General features: G+C 37.7%; 1 protein-coding gene across 2 annotated transcripts in view; it reads right to left on the bottom strand.

Annotated features, from left to right (window-relative positions):
• Window positions 1-4,805: 4,805 nt before the first annotated feature.
• The window catches only part of LOC112952619 (ubiquitin-conjugating enzyme E2 E2), a 189,816-nt gene continuing 168,548 nt past the window's right edge, over window positions 4,806-26,073 (bottom strand). For both annotated transcript variants that reach the window (XM_026045509.1, XM_026045510.1), the window contains exon 5: window positions 4,806-5,696. In XM_026045509.1, the coding sequence (XP_025901294.1) occupies window positions 5,599-5,696 (98 nt within the window). In that variant the 3' untranslated portion in view covers window positions 4,806-5,598. The remainder of the gene's footprint in view (window positions 5,697-26,073) is intronic.

Here is a 26,073-nt window from a genome sequence, read left to right as displayed (position 1 = left end):
GCTATGAGTCAACTGGAGAGAAAAGCAGCATTTCATAGAAAACCGAAGTGTGACCCATTGTTTTTCTTGACCTCAAGGTCCTCAGCTGCACAAAGGGAGATCCTGGCACTGAATCCTCAGCAACAAATGCCTGTTGCGAGTGAGTGTATCTGAGAAGCAGTGACAATAAGGAGTGACCTGAAGGGCTTGTTTCCACCCCCAAGGGATGTTCCAAAGGGCCTGCCTGTGCCCCAAAGGGAGTGGGGCACCATGAGGCTGTCAGTAAGCTCTTCACAGGGGAAGCCTTTCCCTAGAAAAGGTTTTCTAGGAAGCSGGTGATGTGGCTGTCCCACCAGTGATGTTTCCTCTTTGAATTAGTTTTGCATAATCTAAGAATTCAAATGCAACTTTTATTTTGATGGTAAAGTGTGGATTTTTTTTTCGTGATTTGAGACCAGCAAGGGATTAGGATGGTTTAGAAGCCTTGTCTTTATTTCAGCCTTCCTTCAACTTGTAGCTACTTTTTTTCACAACTGAAGTAGACTTAAAAGGGATGTTTTCCTTTGCCCTCTTTATTACCCTAAAGTGCTGCAGCTCCTCACTAAAGTTCATGATTGAATTAGGGTGCAGATGGATTTAGGGGCATCATGAAACTCTTCCTGTTAAATGAYGGTCCCCAAATATATCCCTGTTGTGACCTGAGTGAGGCTGTGGTGGGTGCCTAAGCAGCTGTACACTGGTTCTGCAGACCATGTGAGCTGTGGAAAGGCATTTGCATATGGATCCCATGCTAAGAAGGTATGGCAGCATGGATTTTGTTAGTGACAATGACATGTGTGGGAGAAGTGATTTAATACGTAAGTTGTGCCTGGAATTGCACAACGAGGAAGTAGTCAATTCATGCAAAGCTTTAAAGGTTTTTTTTTTTTTTTTTCCTTCTGAGACCTACAAAATTTGGGATTTTGAGATTTCAAGTAGCTGTGGAAGGCCCAGTGTTATGTGACATAGAAAAGAACAATCATGACTGAAGTGAAGGGAGGGGGAAAAAGGAAGTTTCAAGATAATGTGCTGATATGGTGGCAGAAAGGATAAAAGTGAAAGGAAATGGAAAAGAGTAGAAACTGAGGAAGGCAAATCAGTAGCTYAAGTGGCTCTACAGGAATCATAGCTATCAAGGCTAGTCAGTCGTGACTTTGAAGGTGACAGATGTTTTACTTTAAATCCTTGTTTTAGTGTGTCCAAATTAAAAAAAAAAATATAGCAAGTGCACTGGAACTGGTGCAAAATATCTGACTTTAGAGAAAATTGTCAGAATTGGAAAGGAGAAAAGGAGATCCTAGGATAGTGCTGGGGTTGGAGTAATAGGGAGTTGCTGCACTGTCTGAATCATCACAGGGCATCTTCACAGTTCCAGTTCCCATKGTAGGCATTGCCTCCGTCAAGGGAGAGGAGCCAGGGGCACCTTCCAGGCATATTCTTAGGAGGAAGAAATTATTACACTCAAGCAACGTCAGGAAGAGCTATGTGAGCTGGGATCAATATCTAGGATAGCCTTTTGCTGGGAGTAATGAATCAGTTCAAGAGCGAAGCAGACAGTGTGAAGGAAAAGATGAGTGAGAAAGAGGAGTAACTCGAAGGGATTAATGACAATGATAAGCCAGACGGTTTGATAGGGAGCATGATACCTGAGGGACCTGGCTCTGGTCCCTTGCGCTGCAATAATGACCTACATCATGCACTACACCCACAACATGGGCCTCCAGGTTATGGAGGACTGCTGTTGGGAGGTAGCTGGTATCCAAGAAAGCTGATGTTGCAGACATAGCATTTTAAAGGCTGAGGACCTGGCAGAGGGGCCCATCTCTGGGGACTGTAGGGCTGGGCACCTCTGATGTTTTATACATACATGGTGTCCATGCACAGGTCAGCAGGGAAGAAGGGAYGCTTGTTGTCTCCTGCAACAGCTGATGCCTGTTGTTTGGAAATGAAATGTCTATCACTGAATACCTATCTCTGGCTCACAGTACGAAAAGTTGCATAAAAATCTTTCAATAGGAATTATTCCTGTCCTATGGAAGGAATAGCACAGCAGCTCTTTTAATGGATTTTTAACTGTTTGGCTGCAATGATCCATGGTGCATGCTAAGCAAAAGGGTTACGAGCCACTAAAATTCACTCATTAAGTAGCCTCTGAAAATGGCATGTTACAGGATGATTTGGGGCATTTAATATATATTGCTCTATAATTTTCTGGTAAGAGAATCATTCAGTCGGTTTCAGAATATGAAAGCCACTTCTCTGATTACTGAATGAGTAAGTACAGTCTGGAGATTTACCTGATTTCTGCCTGGTCTGAGTTGAACTCAAAAGTGTTCGGGACAGTGACATTTAGCAGAGGCTACTGGAAACTAAATACGTGTTTTCTTGATACTGCAGTTGCTGTTGGAAAAACTGTCTTTATAGAACAAAAAGGAAGGTTTGGACCCCTCTAAAATACTGAGATTTGACCAAGTGAATGCCTCTATAGGCTATTTTAGGACAGCTAACTGGATAGATATTTTACAATGTGTTGTGTTACAGGATGTGTTACAAGGTCATTAGAATGCTCTTCATATCCAGATACAGGAGGACAGCATGTGAACTTCACTATCTCTAAGTTAGAAATGAGATGATTCGGTGCCAGAGAAAATGTGAATCAGTTAAATTTATAAAGATTTTGAAGGGCAAAGCCAGGACTGCATAATGCAAAATATTTTCTAAATGTAAAAGAAAACAGAGACTATCCCGATTGGTCAGAGAAGCTCTGCTGGCAGACTGAATTCTGTTGGGAACAGACCACTTCTCAGTGACAACAGCAGATTTCCAATAATTCTTCAGACTTCCCAGGTTTAGCAGATGAAGAAAAAGAATTATTCAAGAAGCAAATAGAGCAGATCTGCAAATACAGGAGAATGTTTTAAGGCCAGACTTGCAAACATTTGCCATCTGCAGACACCAGAAGACTCTGCATCTGCTTTAAAAAAATGGATTGATCCTTTCTGATTATTTCTTTCAGATCCCTATGGTTCTTAAAATTAGCAGTTTTATATTATCTGTGATGAAGCCACTGTTTAGTTTCATACAGAGGGCAACTCACTTGTAGTTTCAAACTGCACAGCTTTGATCAGTAAGACAGCTAGCCTTAGATAGCCGTAGAATAGACATTTATTAATAAGTCTGTGCTTCTCCTCTAAGTTACCTCATCTGTCTTCCAGTTATGCTTTCATTAGTGATAGAATAGGCTTGTCTAGTTCTATTGCTTTTTTTTTTTTTTTTTTTGGCAAGAAAATAAAGAGTAGATGATAGTGGAAATTAAAGACTTTCTTTTTAAACAGATTTAAAATGTTTGTTCATGTTTCTGGGAACTATAGCTGGGAAATTAATGCATTCTGTTCAGCTGAGTGTAAATAAAGCCTGCAGTATGGCAGGCACTTAAAGCAGTTCATGAGAAATATCTGAAACTGGATAATAATTGTTGTCTCGAGGGATACAGATCCTTCATGATATAAATCTCTTCTTTAGCAGTTGGGATAAAGGAAGTTATGCCATTACTCTACTGGGCAAGATATGGTTTGTTTGTGGTATTTTTTTTCAATGGGTAGGTTCCCTTCAACTGTGGGAGTTCTTTATACGGTGGAAGCAACTTCTGAAGGAAACACTTATAATAATTGTCCCTTTAAAAGTGTTCTGAATGAGTTGAGTCTGGGCTTTGGTGCACTTGAGGGGTGATGTGGACTGTTTTTATTTTTCAAAAATATTATTGTTCTTTCTCATCAGTATTTGGGATCTGCTGGCCTCAAAATGTTATATGGCCACGTCGTTAACCAGTTGGCTTCTTCAGACACAGAAAGCTCTCCAACTACTTTGGTCAAAACAGTCATTTTTTTTGAGATCCTCGGGGTTCCTAGAGCAGTGTGTGCATACTGTCTGTGACAAAGCTACTGTCTCCAGCTTCTCTGCATGAAGAGGACACCTCTTCCATGAGCTGAGGTGGGTTGTTCCATTATCAGCGAACAGCTGAGGGAAAAACAAAAGAGCCTGGAAAAACTGAGCAGTGAAGTGGTTGGCACAGGGCACCTATGAGATCATATTGACTTTTCATAGTTTTCAGGGCAGCTGGAGTTGGGTTGGATTTGGTCTCCCTCTATATGCTGTCTCCATTTTAGTGCAACTTTTCAAAATTTTCACTTACTAAACATAAGAGAACAAGGAGAGAGGGAGAGGGTAGGCAACCACTGTATACAGCATTTGTAACATTTAATTATATGAGACAGAGATTTTCCAGTATGTCTTTGCAACACAAAGAACATTTAAATATCAGCATCACAGTATATATTTTCCAAATCACAACACCCACACATTTCCTTAGCCAAGTAGTTTTCCTTCTATGGCTGCATATCTAAAATTAGCCTGAAGGTCAAATCTGAATAGAAATACCCTTGCCATTGAACGTGCTGGGAATGATTGGTGCAATGGGCTCAATTTTCCATCAAAAAACATCTTTTTTTTTTTTTTTTTTAATAACAGTTCCTTTTACAAATAAAAATGTTGGAGAAAGGCAAAATCAGGCCTACTGAATAAAATCATCATCCCATATTCTGCTTTCATTGTAAGGATATTTTTAAAGTCAACTTTTAAATATAACAAAATGGATATAGTGAAGCTACAGTATAAAAGATGYAGAAAGAGTCTCCATAATATCTGAGCACCAGCTTGTAAAAGAAATTCAGAAGATGTTTATATATGAAAGATGTACACATTGAAGAATTCACTGTTAAGAAATGTATTGTTGAGAAGAAATGAATAGTTCAGGTCTAAAAATAGTCGCCTAACCTGCAGATGTATTATGTCAGGACAACTGCACACAGAACTATGCAGTCTATCCTGCATAAACGCAAAAGCACTGTCTTGCAAAAAGTGCATTTATCAGCCACAGTGTTTTATTGAGTGCTTTAATAATACAAGTGTACATCAACTGATCCACAGTCAAAAGTGGCAGGTCCCTAAGAAATTTACAAGCACTTTTTTTTTAAGTAAATCAAAATACATATTAATTTGTTCAACGCAATAGCCTTTTGTGTGGGAAACAGAAGGCTAGTGATAAACACAGTCTTAGTAATGCACAGTGATTCTTGATTTTAAGCTTTTATACAAAACTTGTTCCCAGTAGCATGCACCCACCATTAAAGACTTCAGTACAAAAAAATAACCCTAAACACTACATTTAAGTAGAAACGAGATATAATTCTGAATTTGTTTGTTTTCCCCAAAACCACATGAAAGAAAAAAAAAACACACATTAATACAAAGCTTTGTGACAAAGCTCTATACTATTACAGATCCAACATTCTTTGCACTGATAACCAGAATTCCCTGTCTACACTTGAGGGAAACAGCTTTCAAGTTAACAGAACAAAACAAAACAAATAAAAATAAAAATAAAAATAAAAAAGGAAAGTAAGGACAACCTTTTGTCACAAAATGGTTCAAAATTTAATAAAAAATAAGAATGAAGGGAAGGGCTATTGATGCACTTAGTGAATGTGCTTGCACAGGTCCAGCATATTCTAGAGGAGATTCCTATGTCGCGTATCGCTTGGTCCACTGTCTGGCCATTCTGTCATGCTCTGCTCTGTTAGTCATATACTGAGTGGCAATACTTCCAACCAGGGGGTCAGCTGAAAAGGAAACACAAACCATGAAATACTCATTGAGGAAGTTCTGTTAGGTTTATCTGTAAGAATAAAGTGCTATTTGCATTCTGCAAGTCAGCATGCACAATGGAAGAAATAAAATAGATGAGAAGGAGTTGACTGGACAATTAACTGTAAATTATTAGTTAGTTTATAAGTAAAGCTTTTTTTTTTTTAGATTTTAAACAAAATTTCCAATAATTTTATTCTGATATAAAAGTGACAGAGAGACTTATACATGATAGGAATAAGCATTTCTTTAAAACATTAGATCTACACTACTATCACGTAAAAAAAAGTATCTATACTATTACTACCACYTAAAAAGAGTATAGGCTCTAATCCTATTATCAGGTTAAATGGGTTTTATGACTACTTTTAAAGTATAAAGAAAGACCAGGATTTCAGGCGGTGAGTACAATTTTCAAAGCAACAGAAGTTAATTACAAACTTTTGTAATTAGTATTTGATTTAAGAGGCTTTTCTGAGATAGAATATGCATGAATATGGACAGAATACTGTATGATTTGTTTCTGTCATGGTACTTCTGAACTTCCAAAAAGAAGAAATAATATGAAAAAATAATATGAAGAATTGAAGAATAATATGAAGAATATGAAGAAGAAATAATATAAACAGTATTTTTGCATTATTAGTAATCTGCAAATCTCAAATAATTAAGCAAGATCAGTTAGGGGAAAAAAAGGGCTCTCTAAGGGGAAAAAAAAAAAAGAGACTTTTCCAGAAAGGACTAAGTGTAATCAAGATTTTTCTCTTTCAAACAACAATATCTTCTCAGTTTAAAATAGACAAAATGTATGGATTTTTGTCCCTTTTTGGTAGGCCCATACTCTTGGTACTTCTCCTGAAATAGCAAATTTCTTGAGATTGTATCACATACCATGCAATAGTACTGATKTTTTTTTAATTCCTTTCAAAGGCTAGAGGAACACGAATTCTTATTAGAGCCCAAAATAATTAGTTTTGCAGTTGACTCAAGATGGTGCCATTGAACAACATGAATATCAAACTTCCACAGCGTATCTGTAATCTCAGTGTTGTGATTCTACAGCATAATCAACCATTGAGACCCTCCTGGGCTAGACATGAGGCCTTCTGCAAAGCAGAATGGCTCTAGGCTTTTTTGTTTGTTTGATGGTTAGGGTGTACGATAGCATAAATACATTTGCTCAGCCAAAAATCAATTCATTGTCTTACTGCCAACATTAGTGAATGTTAGTAAATCATATCTAGTGAAAAAAATCYTTTGCTCTGTATTGAACATATTTTCCTGATCCTGTGGTTTGAATCCTAAATTTGAAACTTMTAAATTAGTAAGGCGAGCAATCACTGTGAACGTGGTGCACTAAGTCCCCATAGTTTCAGCCCTGCAAACACTGCATGTGCTTAACTTTAATATCTTAATATATCCAGAGGAGATCATTGAGGCATGGACTTTACTATTTTTACATGCATGACTGTCAAAGAGGTATATCTAATCTACGATCTATTTTAAAAGTTTCAGAATAGAAAGAGTATCACCTTTATCTTCTCAGACAAAGAGAAGAAATACATAGGGGATTACTGGAAGGATTTTGTTTGGCACAAATAGAAAGCTAACTGTCTACTGATACTTGCAGGGAAAGTTGTTCTTCRTGACTGGAGTAATGTTGGAGAAGAACTACCTGCAAGACATTAGATGCCCATACAGCACTTGTTGCAGGTGATTCCCACCAAGAGAGTGATCTGGGATTTGGTATCATCTCAGGGTGCTTCCCTGAAATTAGTGCCCTTCTCCATCAGCATCTGCCTGAGCAAAGGAGGAATTCAGGAGCGAGGAGAAATACTTCTCTGTCTCAGTGTGAGCAGTGTCCAAACCTTTTGTTACTCCCAGTGTATTGTTCTTTACAAATTGGCAATTTGTCTATAAATTTACTTAATTACAACAGTATTAAATAAAGAACAAAACCATGTTTTGGCAAAGCTGYGAACTGAAGGAGAAGAAAAACGGCTCTTGCCAAAAGGACTGAACTATTTCCTATCTCTGTCACAGGGCTTTGAGCTGTGACGTCTAAATACTCAGTAATGTATGATGACTTTAATAAGAACTCTTTAAGGGGTGTTTGAAAAGCTAGTTTATTTTAACAGTTCCTGTGAAGCCATAAAACTAGGAGAAGGCACAAATGCTTTGGCTGGAAAGTCAGAATGGCTCAGGAGGAGGAAATATTTCCCAGTACCAAAGCAGCCTTCATATTGCTTCTATGGAGACCACTCCTTGCAAGAGTTTGTGCTAGGTGACTTCTAGCAGGTGCTGGCAACATGTCTGGGATCTCTACAGCCAAAGCTGTGAGGGGAGAATGAGTTGGTCTCAGCAGATGGTTACTGGGGTGTTTGGGGGACTGGGGAAATACTTGCTGCAACTGGTGAAACATTGAGGCCCAAGGGATGACAGACTTGCCTCTGGTGCAAGGGAAGCCATGGGACCTCTCTTGAGCTAAGAGAGGGAGATGGGACACAGCAGAGAAGCACCACGCTGATGCCCAAAAGGCCTCAGAATTAATCTTTACTCTTCTATGAAGCTGTAATGTTACCTCATGAAAGTTACTTAAGTGTGAGTTTCTCTKCCTTAGTGCCCTTAATTTTCATTAATTTTTGATTAAAATGATCCAAATATTGGCACAGTGGCCAATTTCATCCAGCATGATGCATTTGCACCGGAGACACAAGGAAAGTGTGTAAAATCCAGAATATAAATTGTCTCTTTTTGCATCTGCCGGCTTCAGGCTGTGTTGGAGGACGGAGCAGGATTGTAGGCACAAGGAGAAAAATCTCTCAAAACTTTGAGTCACCAGCTCCACGCAGCTCATGCATAGCATGAGAATTATCACCTAAACCAAATCTGATTAAACAAAGATTTAATTCTCAATAATAATAATATGCTAAAGATATGGCATGAGCCTTGGCCCTAGCCTCCCAGTCCTACGAAATGCTAAATAAGAGGAAAAACAAACAGTTCCCATTTCCTCCCCTGTTCAAGGCTGTGAGTGGCTGAGCATAACCTGATTCTCAGCTGGGCTGCACAGTAAAATGAATATTCTGAAATCTCCATTAGTAGGGCCAAGTAAGTATTTATAAAAGAACTGCTGCATTAAGTATCCAATTAAAAATAAAAAGGATCACTGAAGCTCAAAATATATAACTGTACTTTTCCCATGTTTCCATTTCTCATTACTGTAAAGCTGTTTCTTATTTTGCATTTGTATATACCTGTGGTTTTATTCTTCTTGTTAGAGATTTGTTTCCATAACTAATAAATCACTCTTACTTTTTCTTCTGTTTTTTAGCAGTATTGTGATTCATCAGTGAATCACACTTCATTTTAGAAATTCACTCCAAATGGGACTGTGTCCAAACAACAAGGAAAAGCAGAGGATCGGAATATAAAGCTATGCCAAAAATGTATTATCRGAATAACTTAATGAAATAAATGAAGTTAAAACCACAATAGATTAATAACAAACAGCAAAACTAAGCTATGTTTCACATGCACAAAAGCCACAGGTGCCATAAATAACACCTGCATATACAAGTCCAGGCAACAATATTCCCTGAAACATGAACTTTTAAAGCAGTGAATATATATCAACCATGAGTAAAGGTAAGTAGGATCCTAATCCTGCAAACATTGAGCATGGACCATATTGTGGGGCTCAGACAGGGTTCCTGTTCTTTTTCCTACTTGCACGCAGGGCAATTTTGTTATTACCTAACGTAGTAGCTCCTTCCTCCTGGGCTGGGTCACTCATACAGAAAAGCAGGACCATATGGAAGCAAGCAGGGCAAGCGTTGCGGAGACCAGTGACTGGTTCTGCAGATAACTCAGACCATCAGAGCAGTTAATCTCCGCTGACTGGGAGATTAGTTCTCCTGGCTGCTGCCTAACGCTCTCCTGTGCAGGACTTGCAATGGTGCATCTGAACTACTGCTTCCCTCCAGCTCCGGGGTCCCCCAGGACAGATGAAGTGGCTTGCCCTGATTCCTAACTTGCTGATCAGGGGCAGGGTAGCAATTCCGTGTCCTGGATGGAAGAGCCCTGCACCTCAAAGGCCATGTTTTGGGACCTCTTATATCTCCAGGTTCAACGTGGCTGTCATGTAAGCTGTTGTGGTGTGACACCACCAACACACATCTCCTCCTGACATGGCCCCAAGTACAGGCACCCCAGCCTCCCGCGCTCTAGAAACCCAAAAAGTCTGCACATTTCTCACCTYTCCTACCCTGTGCTCAGCAGTGCCCAAACCCTCTGTGCCCACTTGTGGGAGCACTAGATAGTGGGTTGCATATTACCTGCTAAGCAAAGAAGTTGTGCTCTGATGACTTTAATATCTTATAATTTATTGTTCTTTATAGTGTTTAACTCTCAGATCTAGCATTTCAGCTGTAAGAGGCCTCTACAACGTTTAGGCAAAAGCTAAGACTCAGTGAGATAAGAAATGCCATACRGAGAACTAAAATATGAAGAAAAGCTATTGTATCCTTTGTATGATCAGTGTAGTTGTTCAATCCTCCCTCAACTCATACCTTTAAAAAAAGATATGTAATCTTCCTGTTATATCAGCATTCATAAAATTACAATGTATTTACRTGTTGTTTTGAAAGCTCATCTAGCTGGAGTTCCTGCCTAGCTTAAAAATGTTGGTTAAAAAAAAGCTTAAAAAGGCTACTATACGATGAGTTGCCATTTTCTTTTGCAGCCACTTAATATGACTATATAAGGAAGAATTTTTGTGTCTCATATCTGTTGCAGGACTAATCAAATTTACAGTGCAATTCTAGGGAGTTAATGCCATTGGGGATTTGGATGAGCTGAGCTTCGGTCATTACAAAATTTCGGCTGTGTTTAATGTTAATGCTAAGTTATACTGCTTTATCATTCACATGACAAACTATAATTCTTATTTAAAACTTAAGTTTCCCTCCAAATAAATGAAAATATATTGTTATATTGTATTTTTCTCTGCTTGTATTTTTACAGCTATTTCTATGTCAGCAAATAGCTATTTCAGAGCAGAATTCATCTCTTGGGCTTTTCAATACTCTTTTAAAATATAGCAAACATACTCCAGTGAAATAAAAAAATGGAGACAAGTGTGTTTAACAGCTCGATTTCAATGTGCCTCTTCTATCAGCCGCATGATATGGAATGAAATCCCAACTACTACTGCCAACATGTTTAAAGAGACACACATTTTGGATTAGAATCTACATTAGGGGTGTTTGCATGTATTTTTCATATATATTTATAAGCTTTATAAAGTAATATAATATTTCTATTGCAGAATTTTACAGTTTTAACAGAAAACAGCTGATGGGACCAGTTATYATACGATCACAAATGGGTTCTCTGAAACATTTCTGCCGAACTTTAAAACTAAAAAAACAACCTATAAAAATAGCACAGTTCTTTTAGCCAAATATTTACAATTTACTTTTTTTTTTTTTTGGTCCATGTTTAGATTTAGTTCTGTATCAGGGGGAATATGGAAGAGCTGGCCAGCAACTGAAGAAGCCGAATTAAGCTGGAGGAATTTCCAAAGGGTAGATGAAAGTTGAAGGTCTTATTCTGCAGGCATCCCAGTGAAAGGCTCTATGTTTCTTACCTGTATGTTAGTCACAAAAAATTAAATCTGCTTTCCTTTCTTTGGAAGCAATGTGTGGAATGTAGAAAACAAATATTAAAAAAAGCAAATTTTTAGTCATTTGAGCTTCAGTTAAGAGTTTGTAGTCTATGACATATTATTTGGCTGCTTAGGCTGCCTCCCTTTTCCAAATACTGTCGTATTGCTATCGAAAAAAAAAAATAAAATAAAATAAAAAAAAAGGAGGCAGTGCTTCTTATACCTTTTTTTCTAAAGAAAAAATCAAAGCAATCAAAGCATTCTGTGAATTAGTTCTCTATAGGATAGCTGCCTTGGAATCAGCCTTATACAGTGACACAGGCAGCATTTGGTTACCAGAGAAAGTAACCAAAATTTTTTTTCAATTTTCAAATACTATCAATTACTTTATTTCATTTAGTTATTTCGGTGCAAACAGCAGTGCTGTTTCTACATTCGCTTGCTGTGAAAGTCAGGCTTTCTGAATCTAATTTGTGTAGTTTTAATAAAAGAAATAGAAATAAATTCCAAAATCTATGCTTAAAAAAAAAGTTCAGRGAAAAAAAGGAGACTAATAATTCACTTAAACACCATTTTCTAATAGCAAATGCTGACAGCTTGATGCATGCCAACAACATCTTTAAACTTAATTTAAACATACATGCTTTGTCTCCTGTTATATTCTTTTATATTGTTTTCAGTGGCAACAGGGTTAGTGTTATAAAAAGCCCAGCCAGTGAAAACTGAACACAAGAGCAGGGTGAGACATTCTATTCTGAATATGTAATAAAACAATTTAATACTCCCAGGTTCCTCTTACAGGGCTTAAGAGAAGATGAATTGTTTGTGAGTGGTTTTATTTATAGCCTCACTTTGCCTTAGCAGATTTCCTCAGTTTGCCACTTGTCACCTGTTTGTAACTTAATGAACTCCTAGAAGACCACGGCAAGGATACTGTGAGTGTTGTTGTGGAAAATGAGGTATGTGCAATGCATCAGAGCATCCATCAGTGATCTTACGGCAGCAGTGCTGCTCTCCTTTGCTGTCGTTAATAAAAACGAAGTAATTCTTTGGAGACAGAGTCAAGTGGAGCAACACAGTGAATTACTCCACTAACCTTTCACCTTTGGAAAGCGTGTTCAAAATTAGGGCAGGAGTGAAAATGTGTATAACGTAGCACTAATCCCTGTTTGTGCTGCAATAAAACCTGCCTCGCGGCTGGAAGCCAGGGCAGCATGAGCCCAGGGCCAGTGACAACTGAATGATTTAAGTGAGAACAAAGAGCAGAAGCAGGAGTCCGAATTGCCAAGCACACCCTACAAGCTCAAGTACAATTTGCTTCTTACTTTCCAGAGAACACAATTAAAACTACGCATATATAACATAGCTAAGATTCTTTGAAAACTATACAAAAGAAAGATACAGTGATCAAGAATTTTTTATGAAAGCAGTAGAACAAATAAAATAAACTGTTCATTAAAAAAACCCTGATCTTTATAGCACAAATGAGCATATTCTAGAAAGAGAAGAAATCAACAAAGTTAATTTCCCTAATGTTAGCAGAATTCATATCAGACTAAAGTGAACTTTGCTTCTTGTTTCAAGAATTAGTTTTGCAGATTTGGTTAGACGTACCTTAATGCTCAGTACAAGAATGCATATATATAAAGGCTTTGTCAGTGTGCTAAAATATCAAAATATGCCTGGTCAAATTGCCTTGGAGCTTACACATGTCATTAGGCTGGCTATTAGGACTGACATGGCTTTGATGAAGTGGGCAACCCTATGACCTTCAAGAGTTGTTACTACTAAAAAGGAAAATAACAAGAAATGCAGTAAGACATCCTTTGACATAGTTTTCTTAGCTGCAAGCTGATTCAATGTGCTGAGGTCTAAAGAGACAAGGACTGACTTGCTAATGTCACTTGTCAGCTCCAGAGAAAACACTAGATAGGTTTTCCAAGTATCATATGAGAAATAAGAAAATATAGGGCAAATACATAATGACTTGAGACACGGTATTTGGAAATATATCTGCATATTTACACTGAATACCTTTGTAACACGTTTGTATTTATAGAACTAAATGAAGTTCTAATGAATACTACAGCTTGAAGATGACCTAGTGGTCAATAGGCTAACATGGAGCTAATGGAGCTAAATTATTATTATTTTATTTCCTATTAATCTGTTTACATTTTGTTTACCAGTACCACAGTCCTTGTCCTTCAGTTGTCCTGTCCTTGGCTACCTCTCTTGCTACACACCTAGGGGCTTGTTGTCTGGTACAAATCAGTCAGTGCTGGAGAAGAAAAGGAAAGGGAGAAAATTGCTGGATCAGATCATCTTTTCTGAATAAAATCTCAGGTCTGCTGAGCTGTTGTCTACCCAGGATGCAGACAGAGTGGGCGCCTGGGCATATAAGCAGGGAGCAGTCATCCCACACCGCTTACAAGATGTAATCTTCCAGAGTGGACTTCACAGTTCACAGCATCTTGGACCTCACAGTTTGAAAGGACTCATGATGACCCAAAGAAAGTTATGTGCTCTTACTGTGATGCCTTTGTTTCTGTAGAATTGGATAGTTTTCCATCATGTAGCTTAGCCTGATAATAAATACACTAAAAACTGTGAGGTATTTGGATACTCTGATAAATGAGGCTGTATAAGCACCATAGACAGGTGTTTCTATGTCTTGTAAAGAGACTGATATCCATGACCTGACTCTAAATTTTGATCTCTACAGAATGGTCAGCAATGTATTTGACTTCTATTAGTTCATGTAATGACTGGAAAAAAGTTGTTGAATAGATATTAAAGTTTGTATGAGCTGATTCCAATGTCCACACTAATGTCTGGAGGGATGTTACTTATCTCCAAATGAGCCCTGTAAATCARTTTAGAAAACACCCATTCACTAAACATTTTGGATATATGGAAGGAGCAATTCATGACTCTCTCTAGACTTGCATTTGATTGTTGTGAAGCTACCTACCACAGATCTGTGTGAAATATGAGGCTGCCTCAGAAAAATATGTTTCAGAAGTAAGGAGTATTATCTGTCCCAATTTTATTAATACGGCTCTTAAAGGAAAGTGTTGGCAGTGATTCATCTCTATATCTTGCCAAAGGAAATCATTCTTGTTTAAACAGCAAGGTTTTTTTCCAATCTTCAAACTTTAGCAACGTTTCTGTACACTTCAATGGCTGACTGGGAGTTAGCTAATGCAATAACGGATCAGTGAGGCACAGGGCAGTGATCTTTAGAAGTTGTCTTTAATTAAGGGAGAACACGCACCTATTAGAAGTGTCAGCATGCTGGCACAATTAAAGTTCTGAAATAATACTCTTTGCTTTGATGCATGGTTGCATCTCAAAATTAAAAGCACTGATACATTAGCAAAGTATCTGTTCTTCATAATAATGAACTCCATTCAGAAACAGTCATTRTTATTAGTTAAAAAAAAGTGTTAGAGGTAACTGAGAACTTGATATGGAAGACATTACATGGCATATGGTTTGATAAAATTTATGGASAGTAAGTTATAACAATATATGTTTACCTTATGGAAGATCATTGTGACTAGATAACCAGGGAATCACAGCACTCAAGATCTCAAAATGCTCTCAACTAACSAAAATGCTAAGATTCACAATAAAACTGGCATGTATCTATAGCTTTGTAACTATATTTTTGGAAAAACACCGCATACGCATTTGCTTGATTTTCTTAGGGAGGAATAGATAATAGTGCTTTTAAAATTTCTTAAAAAAAAAAAATATTTTGGATTATTTCTTCTCTTGCTCTCACTGATTACATCTCCTGGCAAAATAGTAACTTATGTGTCTTATACTTCCCAAGTGAACAGTCTAACCCCAAAGCAAGCAAGGGTAAATGCATTCCCTGTGGTCACAATTTGTAGAGTGTTGGATGTCCTATAATCCCATATACCAAATGTAGACTGCTCTGCAAGAAAAATGAGTGGTCTCATAGGATACATCCATTATGTGCACTCCTTGGGAACAGAAAGGGAGGAAGCATTATGCAGCACTGCGTAGTCTAGTCTTTAGTGACATTTAGAAACAGAGAAAACCAGTGCTAAAAGCATCGTCACTTTTAGAAGTGTTTGAACATGAGTAAAATCAAAATCTTGAACTTCGGCACGCTGGAGTCATTTTAGGTGAGATATGGGAGTCATCTGAATCCTGCTCGTGAGTCTATTTCTTTGTTCCCCTATGGAAATTAATCTGTAGAATAACTAGAAAAGTCTACATACTCTATGAATGCTGCTTATTTTGGCTTAATCTGATTTTCTCCTTGTGCTATTAAATCATGTTATTAATTCAACTCATTTAAATCCACAACAGCTATTCRGAATTTCTTATAGAATTTCAAAAGACTAAAGCATGCTTTTATGAATGAAAGGGAAGAACTTAGTACTAATGGCCAGAAGGCCTCAAACATAGACCAAAGACTGAAATGTTTGTTTCCTCTCACATTAACACCCATCTTCATGTGCCATACCAGCAGAGTGAGGTAAAGGCTTCTGTGGGGTAAGTCTCACTGGTAAGGTGCAAATCCTGACAGGTTTCTGACAGGGCTGGCATGGTGGACTCTGATCTACTGAGTACCACCGAATTTATAGCAACACTGTTCTACTGAAATAGGCATCCAAGGCAGATCATTGTACCAATGCTCAATGGCTCAAGAAAGTATGAAGACTGGAATTCTACCCTGAAGATGTGCAAGTGATGAGTTTTCCAGTCCCTGATAATTTTCCAAAATCTAATTCACCCCAAAGTTGCACACAGCTCTACCCCACAGCAGTCCCTTTTTTTATGCCTTGTGCAGATGGAATATTCTACCAATATTTTATTAATCAGGGTTCTATTTCTGTATCCCATGTGAATAACATTTTACTGTATATCCCATCCCTAAATTTGAGACAATTACATTCTACATTTTGATATTTAAGTAACTGTTTGATCCTCGAGTTAAAGCACCTGAACTTGATTTTCTATGGAAATAGGTATTCTGAAGCACACTCTGTATATAATTTGTTTTATCTGTTGCTGTTTGATGGCTCTGCAAAACTGTAAAAACAAACTACCATTTCCTCCTCCCCTGCTGAAAAATGTAGAAAATTAGCCATGCTAAATAAAAAAGACTCGCCTTGCAATAGTGTAAATCTTTCCTGAAAGCAGACTCTGAACCATTCAGGAATATGAATTTCCAAAATCATCTTACTCAAGAAATGAGAGATTAAATGATTTATTAGCTAGCATATTTATACCCAGGATTGTAAATTTTGTATTGGTGATGATGCTTTTGAGGACTGACTCATTATGATGAATCTACTAAAAAGCCAAATGTAGCAAGCTTCACTTCTGGAACTTAAAGAATCTGGAACACTGTCATTTCTAAGATGAACAAGAATAACAAAAGGAAAGTACATTTTTAAAAAGAATTGTGCTAAATGTGATTCATACCCAATTAGAAACATACARTAAAAAATTGCAAGTTTTGCCCTCCCTTTATATTAAAAAATACACAGAGGGAAAGAAAAATACTTAGCAACATAGAAAAAAATCTACAGGAAAAAATTGGGGTAAAGTCATCAACTGGAGTGATGCCAGCCAAGATCTGAGYTATCTGTACTGAGAACACTGAAAATTAGATTAAATTATTATGAGATTAGAGAATTAAATGTAGGAATACACTGTGATAGTTAATGTCATTTGCTTTTTGAGTTTAATTACTTTTTCTCTTAAATATATGCAGTTCTATTAGTGAGAAAATATACTCAGTAAGGAAAAGAAAGCATTTCTCAGCAGTTGAAATGGAATCAGTTAAGCCCAAATGTGTTGTATTGACTTCATTCAAAACACTCCATTGTAATTAAGGAAGTGTCTGTATTGGCTAGACACAGCCTGCAGGAAACAAAGAAAGTACGTCTAATGACTGCAAATGGGGTGAATTTTGGAAGAAGATGTTATATTTTGAAATGCCTGCTATTTAAGCYAGGATTTTAATTAAAAATAGAATAACTCATTGCTTTATTCAAATATTTTATACAGTGAAACATTCAAAATCGATATCTTATTTTGGTATGGGTTTCCAAAAGGATTTATTGTTTATTACATATGTTTATTGGAAGAAGCATGAATGCTACCTGTCTTATTTTTAACATTTTTCRATGAAACTCTCAAGTACTTTTAACTTAACTGTGGGTAAGATAGACGTAATAAAACACATTTCTTGAACAGAGGTGCAAAAATTTTTAAAGGTTTTGAACGTATATTTCTCATACACCTTTCATGAAACTTTATGTAAGAAAATATTTTTAAAAGATGTATATTTTTTCAGGTATTTTTGAAGTATACTAGAATTTAACATYGGTTAAGGATAATGAAAAGAATCTTTTTTTTTGTTATGATTGTCAATGATTGTCAAATACATCTCTATTTCTTGTTAGTGATATACACAGACTCTTTACAAATTTGGATTTTCATAGATCATTGCTTTCATCAAATGATATTTAATAAACTGATAGTTGGCTATTATGTCTCAAGTTCAATTTTTCTCACCTAATCCTAAATAAATACAATGTAATAGTAGAAAACATATTGAAAAGGACAAGAGGTTATTAGCAGCATTGTCAAATCTTTCCCATTTAGAGAATGATTAAAATCTAAGCTTATTTCTTCTAGAAAAAAAAGGAAGATAAAACAAAATAAGATGTGACAGGCAATTTTATAAAGAGGATTATAAAAAATTAAGTGGTCTTTCTCATCTTTTCCACAACAAAAGAGGAATCCAAACAACAAAAAAAATCAATACATTTGGAAAAAGTTAAAAGGAAGTAAATGCTTCATACACCCACTAATTACACAAAAAGAAGAATATAGTATAGGAATATTGTAAGGTAATTAGTGTAGGAAAATTAAAAAAAGATTAAAAGACTCACTAGTCATGGCACCAGCTAAGTTGTCTTTGCAAAGGCTATGTTGAAGCTCATGCTTCAACACATAATCTGATCATTAGCTGTGGTTAGGAAGGAATTTCCTCTCAAGTATTACTGTATGAGTAAAGTGCTTTGAGGGAATTTTATACTCTTCACTGAACCACTGAGCAATGRGCAGTTACTGGCAACCTATCTGACCAAATGGCATATTACTATTCTTCTGCTTGAGAATGTCTATAATCCTCAATATTTCTAATGATTATTGCTTGAAATGTTAACAATATAACAGATAAAAAAAGGATAGGGTAAGTGCATGTGTGATTGACATCTGGAGTAATATCAAATAACTAAATTCTTTTTTATATATCACAAAAGCCAGCTTGTAYACTTTTTTTTTCTAAAATGATCTGTGCCATTTACTTTTTAAATTATATACCACCTACCAGTAATCTTCTGCAAATAACTCCAGATACTTCTCAAAGAAAAGAAATTACTTCAACAGATGTTAGTCTTATAAAACCATATTATTGTGTTTTTAAAATAAATATTTCCAAATAATCTTATTTCTTACAGCTGTATTAATCTTTCCCATGTTGGCTCATGAATTTTGAATAATACACATCAATATACATGAAATGCATCAATGCTCACAGACAACGCTATTCTGTCTGTAAGGTGTTGCCAGTGCATGACTGAAAAGAGCAAAGATTTAAGCCAACATAAATAGTAATCTTGATCCTAGCCTTCTCCCCTGAACACATAATTAGGAGATATTCCAAGACATATTTCCTTGAGAACTACTGAAGGGATGACAGTTCACAAATGCTTTTCCTGCTGTTACAGTAATCCTCACAATCATTGGTTCATGTTGAGGGGACTTAGTCAACTGGGAAGAACAAAAACTTAGAACATTTTAGAACATCGGCTCTTTATATCTATGCAAATTAATTCTCCTTAAATACTTATGCATGTATAATTTTCATAACATATGGTGCTGCACTGTTGGCCTATACACATTTCATTTCATATTTATGAATTCCACTCACAGAGCTGAACTCCGTGATATGTATATCTGAAGATATAGTTATATGCTTCTGCAAATATATATGACTAGATATATAAAAAGTTTGTAGCTGCCTGACAGTGCAGAGAGAATTCTAGCCTCGTTGCCTAAATCTCATGGGAAGTATTGAAAACCCTAGTGGTTATCTGCCTGTATCTTTAGGTGCCTAAGTGCCTTTAGTTTATTGGAGCTGTGTATCCAAACTCTGTAAATAGGATCTCTRAAAGAAAAAAGATCTGTAAAAAGATCTATGAACAGGAACTCTAGAATATGTGATAAAATCAGTTAAAATATGTACATATTAATTCAATAAATATTTAGTAGATTCTGCAGAACTTGCAAGGGAATGTAAAATATTTAAAAATAAATATGTACTTTCTGGCAAAAAGTATGTATGTTGCCAAACTTGATGCGAGAGCTTTGCTCATGTGAATGAAATTGGTGCTGATGTTTTTTTCCCAAGGCAATCCTGTCTTTGGTGTTGTCATTCTGTACTCACAGCAGAACAAAAATGATCAGTTTTGCACTGCATTTTCCCTTCACACTCCTTTAGGACAACTTATTACTAAGGCTTTTATGTAAAGCAATCAGCTATATGCACGAATCCACACTACTTCTCGTCCAGTGGCAACAAGATAGTAGCATGACAGAGCACACTAACTTCTATACTTGTCAAGAAAAAACTACTGGGGTTTTCTCTGGAGCTACTTAATCTAATCTGAAGACATCCTGAGACAGAGATATTAAAAGGGACATACAGAAAATTATGTTGTAACTTAGAGCCAAACAAAAACATTACAGCCCAAACTGACTACAGTTTTTAACTTTGCTTACTGTATGTAAAAAATCTATGCCTTGTCACTCCAACAAAGCACAAAAAGAATATTTCCCAWTTTGCTGAAATGGACTAGAAACCATATCCATTCCTGACAGAATATATAGTATACAAATTCTGAAGATAAGGGAAAAACAGCTGTAAGCTAAAGAACATAAATATATAATAAAAACAATCTCAGATAAGAGAGCAATTTCATTGCTCACATGATCCTCTGCTGTTTACAAAAAGGATATATGGCAAAATGAGATTATTTTGTCGTATGTCTGCTACTACCATACAGTCATGGTGTAAGTGGTAGCATATAGAGAAGAATCCAAGTATCTGTGGTTAGCTAGACTACTAAAATTGAAAAAGAATATATTGTTTTGCCAGTATAGAACTGTATTAGTCACTTTCCAGTATATTTATTACAGTTCTACTCAAAACATGCTGGATTACTACTGAAGAAACATTTACGTTACTCCTCTTTTCTGTATGCTTTACAAAGAAACGTAATTTCATTTTAAAACAGTGCAAAATATACTTGGTCAAGGAAAGATTCACAGTCCTTTTTGAGGACTAGCTAAATGGGAAGGAAAGAAAGTCAGATGTGATTCCAAAGCAAAGTTTTCTGATAGTAGAAAACTGCACATTATGTCTTTAAGGGAAAAAAATACAGGAATGAGGAAAATGAGAACAGGCTCATCCCTTGAACTTGCTGTCATCCAGAGTTTCTAAATTCACTTCACAACTGGTAGAGAAGGGAAAAGAAGGAATGATAATTGGGAAGTCTAAAAAATTGCAGAAGAAGCATCTGACATGCACTGGCACTGACAGAAAGCAGCCTCTGCTATAGAGAAGCACCAGATGAGAGATGAGGAGAAACATCATACTTGCTTCCTGTTAGCTCTAGATATATAGAAGAACAGAGGGAGAAAAAAAGCCTCATCCAGCCTACTCAGTGGCTAGGGACATGGACCTGTTCTTCATTACTCAGGGCTACAGAGCTATTTTAAAGTTGGAGTACTGCAGCCAAACAGCAGAACTGTGACCACAAGTCAGCCAAATCCTTACTCAAAGCCAAATGTTTCAACATGGAACAGATTTTATTTTTACAGCTATGTTACATTTTCCTTTATTAAGCTGCCTTAGATTTATTTTTAAACTTTTTTGGACAGGCTAGCTCTTTCAGATCTCTCAGCAATACTGAAAATAGACCTATCGATAAAGCAGACACCTTTTAGACATTCCAACAGATACAGGTTCAACTGGGCTGACAGAGCAGGGCTATGGGGTGCTTTATTGACTCAAAGAGCAGGGCTGTGGGGTGACCCAGGCTTGCTCTGCAAATAGCCCAGGTGACTCTGAACGCYAATGCCCCTGCAGCATGGACGATCGGTCCTCAAAGCAGAGTCGACAGGATGGAACATGTCCGTGGGCAGCAAGTCAATGCCTGGCAGCTTAAATGCAACGTGGATGGGTTTTCCAGAGAGGGCTTGTGTTAATCTACTTCACTTTGCCTGAGGTGTGCGCAAGACCTGTTCCAGGGCTGGCGCAGGTGGCAGCTGCCTCTGGCAGCTGGGCAAGTGGCTTCCTTAACTGRCCTATCGAGCTCTACCCCTGCCAATACCTCAGTGAGGGTAGGGATTAAGGCATTATTAGTGATAAGCGTTTAGAGGAAGTTCTAAATTTCCCAAACCATAACACAAATTCAAAACACAGGTATTCAGGACTTTCCAAACACCAGATCTGCCCATGCTTTTCCTTGCCTCCTGGGGATGGTGCAGAGGTATCAGGGCATCATATCAAGTTCCCTCTGGCTATAGCCAGAATCAAGAGAACCGAGCGGATGCACGTATCACTGGGAAAGTGCACGCTGTGCGTGGAGACGGGAGGAGGGCTGGGAAGTGGAGCAAGCTGGTGGGTTCAGGGCTTTCCCTTGCATGTTGTCTGACTTACAGCTCCCCACTGACTTCAGTTTTGCAAAGGCTCTATAAACACATAGCAACAATTTCAGGAGCCTTGCAGCAGGGCGAATACCCTGCAGGCTTTTAGGCCTTTTTTGCTCGTATTGCAAAGTCACTCTCCAAAGTGCTGTTTCAGATCCCATTGAGGACAGAAGATATGCATTAAGGTACACAACTGAATCCTTTCCTGCAAAGGATTATAATGAACAGATTTTATAATCTCTGGAGAAAAAATAATACTGTAATAGCTGCATCCCATCTCAAAGTTTTCTAAATGCCAGCACCCTCATGCAGGTGCAGATAAGAGTGTTACATTATGTCTTTTTGGCAGAAAATATTTAGGCAAACCTAAATCCTGTCAAACCACATGGATAACCTGTTGTTGAAACTCGAAGGCAAAAATAATGTTATCTGCCATTGTCAACAACACCTACTCAATGATGAGAATAGTGAATTTCTTATAAGGAATACAGGAAAATACGAAGATGACTCATATAAAGATGGCATGTCATCTGAGCTCTCTAGTGAGATAAGTAAAGATTCCCATAACCTTAGGATGTTGTTTGACGTTGTTCATCCTTGTTTAGGTGAATGTATGTCATTAAGGAGTAGAGCCATCGTATTACCTAATGTGGGTTAACAAGTATGAAACTATCTAGTAAAGTCATGATTCATAGTAACACTTGCAAAAAATCAGCATATATATTTCTAACTGGGGTATGTTACATTTGAACACCAGAAGATGAACTGTAAAGTGTTTTAACATGATCAGTTGACTTTTYAGAAGTGTTGAGCAGTTGTAAATCATGTTAACTCTGGCGGGACCCACACCACTGTAACTTAATGCTCTCTGTCCAACTCATTTAGTCTTGTAAATTCACTTACTGATGAGGACATATATGCCTCAATTGTAAGCTAAAATCACATAATACTGAACAAAATCAGCTCATCAAAATTCAATCAAACTTCTGGTGCGTTTAAAGGATAAGAGAGATACGCAGCTTTACACCACTTACTTAGATGCAATGCACCACTAAAGTATTTAAGAGCAGAGTCATACCAACTCACCTGGTTAGTGCTGGTCTACATTAAGTGGTTATTGCTGTCAGTTGTTTACTCCTTTTCCCAGAGACTAATGGCCATTTCCACCCTCATACTCCTTTCTTTTTTTTTTTTTTTTTTTCCCAATTTTAAACTCATTATTGAGTTAGAAGACAGTCAGATGAACAGTGAAAATGACAGGGCTCAGAAAGAAATAACCTTTGGCAGGGCTGAAAGTGAGACAGAAACATCCAACTGGGAACAGTAAATATTTCATCCCAGATGATTGTGATCATGATCAGGTTAGTCTGTYTAGCTGTGCGTCATGCACTGATAAACTCCACACAAATCAGTCATGCTCAAGAACGATGACTTCAGCATGATGCTGGGGCAGAAAAGGGCCATCCTACAAGGATGAGCAAAAGCATAAAAAAGGGGTTTGTAGTCATAAATCTCRTGAGTGTGCAGCAAAGAAAAGACCTAGAGGAAGCAGGATGGTTCTTCATTAACGCATCAGAAATCAATAAAAGGAAGAAAAGACTGTCATTTAAACTATAGGATAAGACTTTCTTAAAAACAAATGAGTATAAAATTCCCATCAGTCAGTTTAGACTAGAAATTTGGGATAGATTTCTAAAGAGCCCAGAAAGTGAGGTTCTCAAAGAGCTCCTCCACAGTTACCTTTATTACAGCTGCCAGACAAATGTTGAGTGTAACCAGACACATTTGTGCAAAAAGAAAATGCTTTGGTTGCTTATAGTATCCAGATGTCTCTTCTTATCCCAGCTCTTGCACTGCTGTACAAATCCTGGCCTGCAATGTGCTGAACACAAGCAGCCAAGTGAAATCCAGGAGCTTCCCAAATGAACAGTGTGACATGTGGACAGTGGGGCAAGAACAAGGCCTGCACGGTGGACTCTTTTCTTGGTAGAGAATGCCAGTTTAGTAGTTTGATAGTTTGATCGAGGGGTAAAATTATTCCTGATTTTAGTACTATTATATAGAAAAAATGGTAGGCAACTAAACACAAACAATTGCACAATATGTGAGGAGTAGAATTATGCGAGCTAGGTTTAACAGGTTTTGTGCTGATGTCCTCATCAAGACTTCCCTATGTGTTACTAAGCAGACATAAATGTACATTAGATTCTTAAGACACAAGTGACAACCAGGCCAGCAAAGTCCCTATTTTGGATGTATGGAAAAGGAGGATATGCAGAGAAGAAGCTTCAGTGCAATCTTGTTTTTCCTTTTGCCAGGATTTGAGAACCCTTGGTGGGAATGACCAAACAAGAGCAGCTAATGTTTTAACCCAGACCAGCATTAGCTGTCTAGAAATAAAAATAATTAGTTTGCTTTCACATTCCACTCTCTGTAAAAGTACAAAACTTGCAGGGCTATCTATTCTTCAAAGCTATTTTGGATTAAGGTAGTGTGGGAATTTATACTCTTAGAGTTACTCTTGAATACCTAATGTACAGTCAACTTGCACTCCAGAGTAAGTTTTTCCTGCCTTAACTTAATCCATTTTCAAAGAGGGCAGTGTCCACACATGGACTTAATCTGGAATAGCTATCCATGGAGACAAGCCCTAACAGCTAATATTGGAAAGTAAATTTGTTCTCAGTACTTGAACACATCGCCTACAAACACATACTCAGCTTTATGCAGATGAACGCAGCTATCAGATTTCACGGGGTTACTGGCACATGCCAAAATATTTACAAGATTGGGGCCCTGCTTTGTGGAAAGAGCTGTATGGCATGCCCTGAGAGTACCACCTTAAAGAAAAATACTAATCTCTAGCCTGACTGCTAGCATAACCCATCATCTCCTACATCTCTCTGATGCCATTCCAGTTGGCTCTCTTACATTCACAGATAATTCACACATGTTCACTCATACACAAATACTCCATCACCCCTTCCCCCTCCTAAAAAACTCAGCCAGCTGTTACAAAATTCAGACATTCATTAACACAGTTTACTATCTGATACTGCCAAGCAAAATAGAGACAATTAATAATAATCAGGATTGAAGGGTTTGAGGCAGCTTACAAGCAAAGGCTTGCAGTAGTGKTTTTTTTTTCCTAAAAAAGGGGCAAACTTGCTCCTGCCGTGAGTGATAGGGAACAAAGAGCAGGGATGCACAGGCAGGGAGGAAGGAGCCTGCCTCCCTCCCCGGCTTTTGTGGATTAGCGGGTGACTGGCAGGAGCAAACACCCCTTTTCCTGTGCTCAGCCTGCTCGGAAGGAGCGCAGCGCTTGCCAGCGGAGCTGCAGCTGGCCTCCCGCTCCCTCTAATCCTCCAACAGCGGATGGCTGCGGGTTAATTAGCTGCCATTCTTAGCGCCATTTGTTGTTCTAATGAAGATTTGCATAAATGTGAGACTACTGGGTAATCGAGCCTAGATTTTTTTTTTTCCCCCTACAGAGAGGCCAGGAAAGAGCGGAAAACACCCCCATCCCAAATGTTTATGGTTGTGGGGGCTTCTGTGTTGCCTCTGTGTTTGACCTGATCTGCCTATGCCTAATGAACAGTGAACAAAGAGCTCCATGTTTCTTATCAAACTGAGCCCCAGTGCGTTTGTGCCCTGAAAAACAGGTGGCCTCGTTAGTTGAGGAGAGGACAGAAGGGTTAAAAAATTACTCCTGGCTTTATTTGTGTCTTTACTTGTGTGCATATATATATGTATATATATCTACCTATATGGGGGTGTGTCTGCACACCACATGTGTCATGATATTCCTAAGTGTTTTCATAGAATCATAGAATGCCGAAGGTTGGAAGGGACCTCAGAGGTCATCGAGTCCAACCCCCCTGCTCACGCAGGGTCACCTAGAGCACGTGGCA

The sequence above is a fragment of the Nothoprocta perdicaria genome, unplaced genomic scaffold (assembly GCF_003342845.1).
Source record: "Nothoprocta perdicaria isolate Ctin4 unplaced genomic scaffold, notPer1 scaffold_40, whole genome shotgun sequence".
Lineage (NCBI taxonomy): Eukaryota > Metazoa > Chordata > Aves > Tinamiformes > Tinamidae > Nothoprocta > Nothoprocta perdicaria.
The sequence above is the reverse complement of the archived record's forward strand: the minus strand, read 5'-3'. Positions and strand labels throughout refer to the sequence as shown.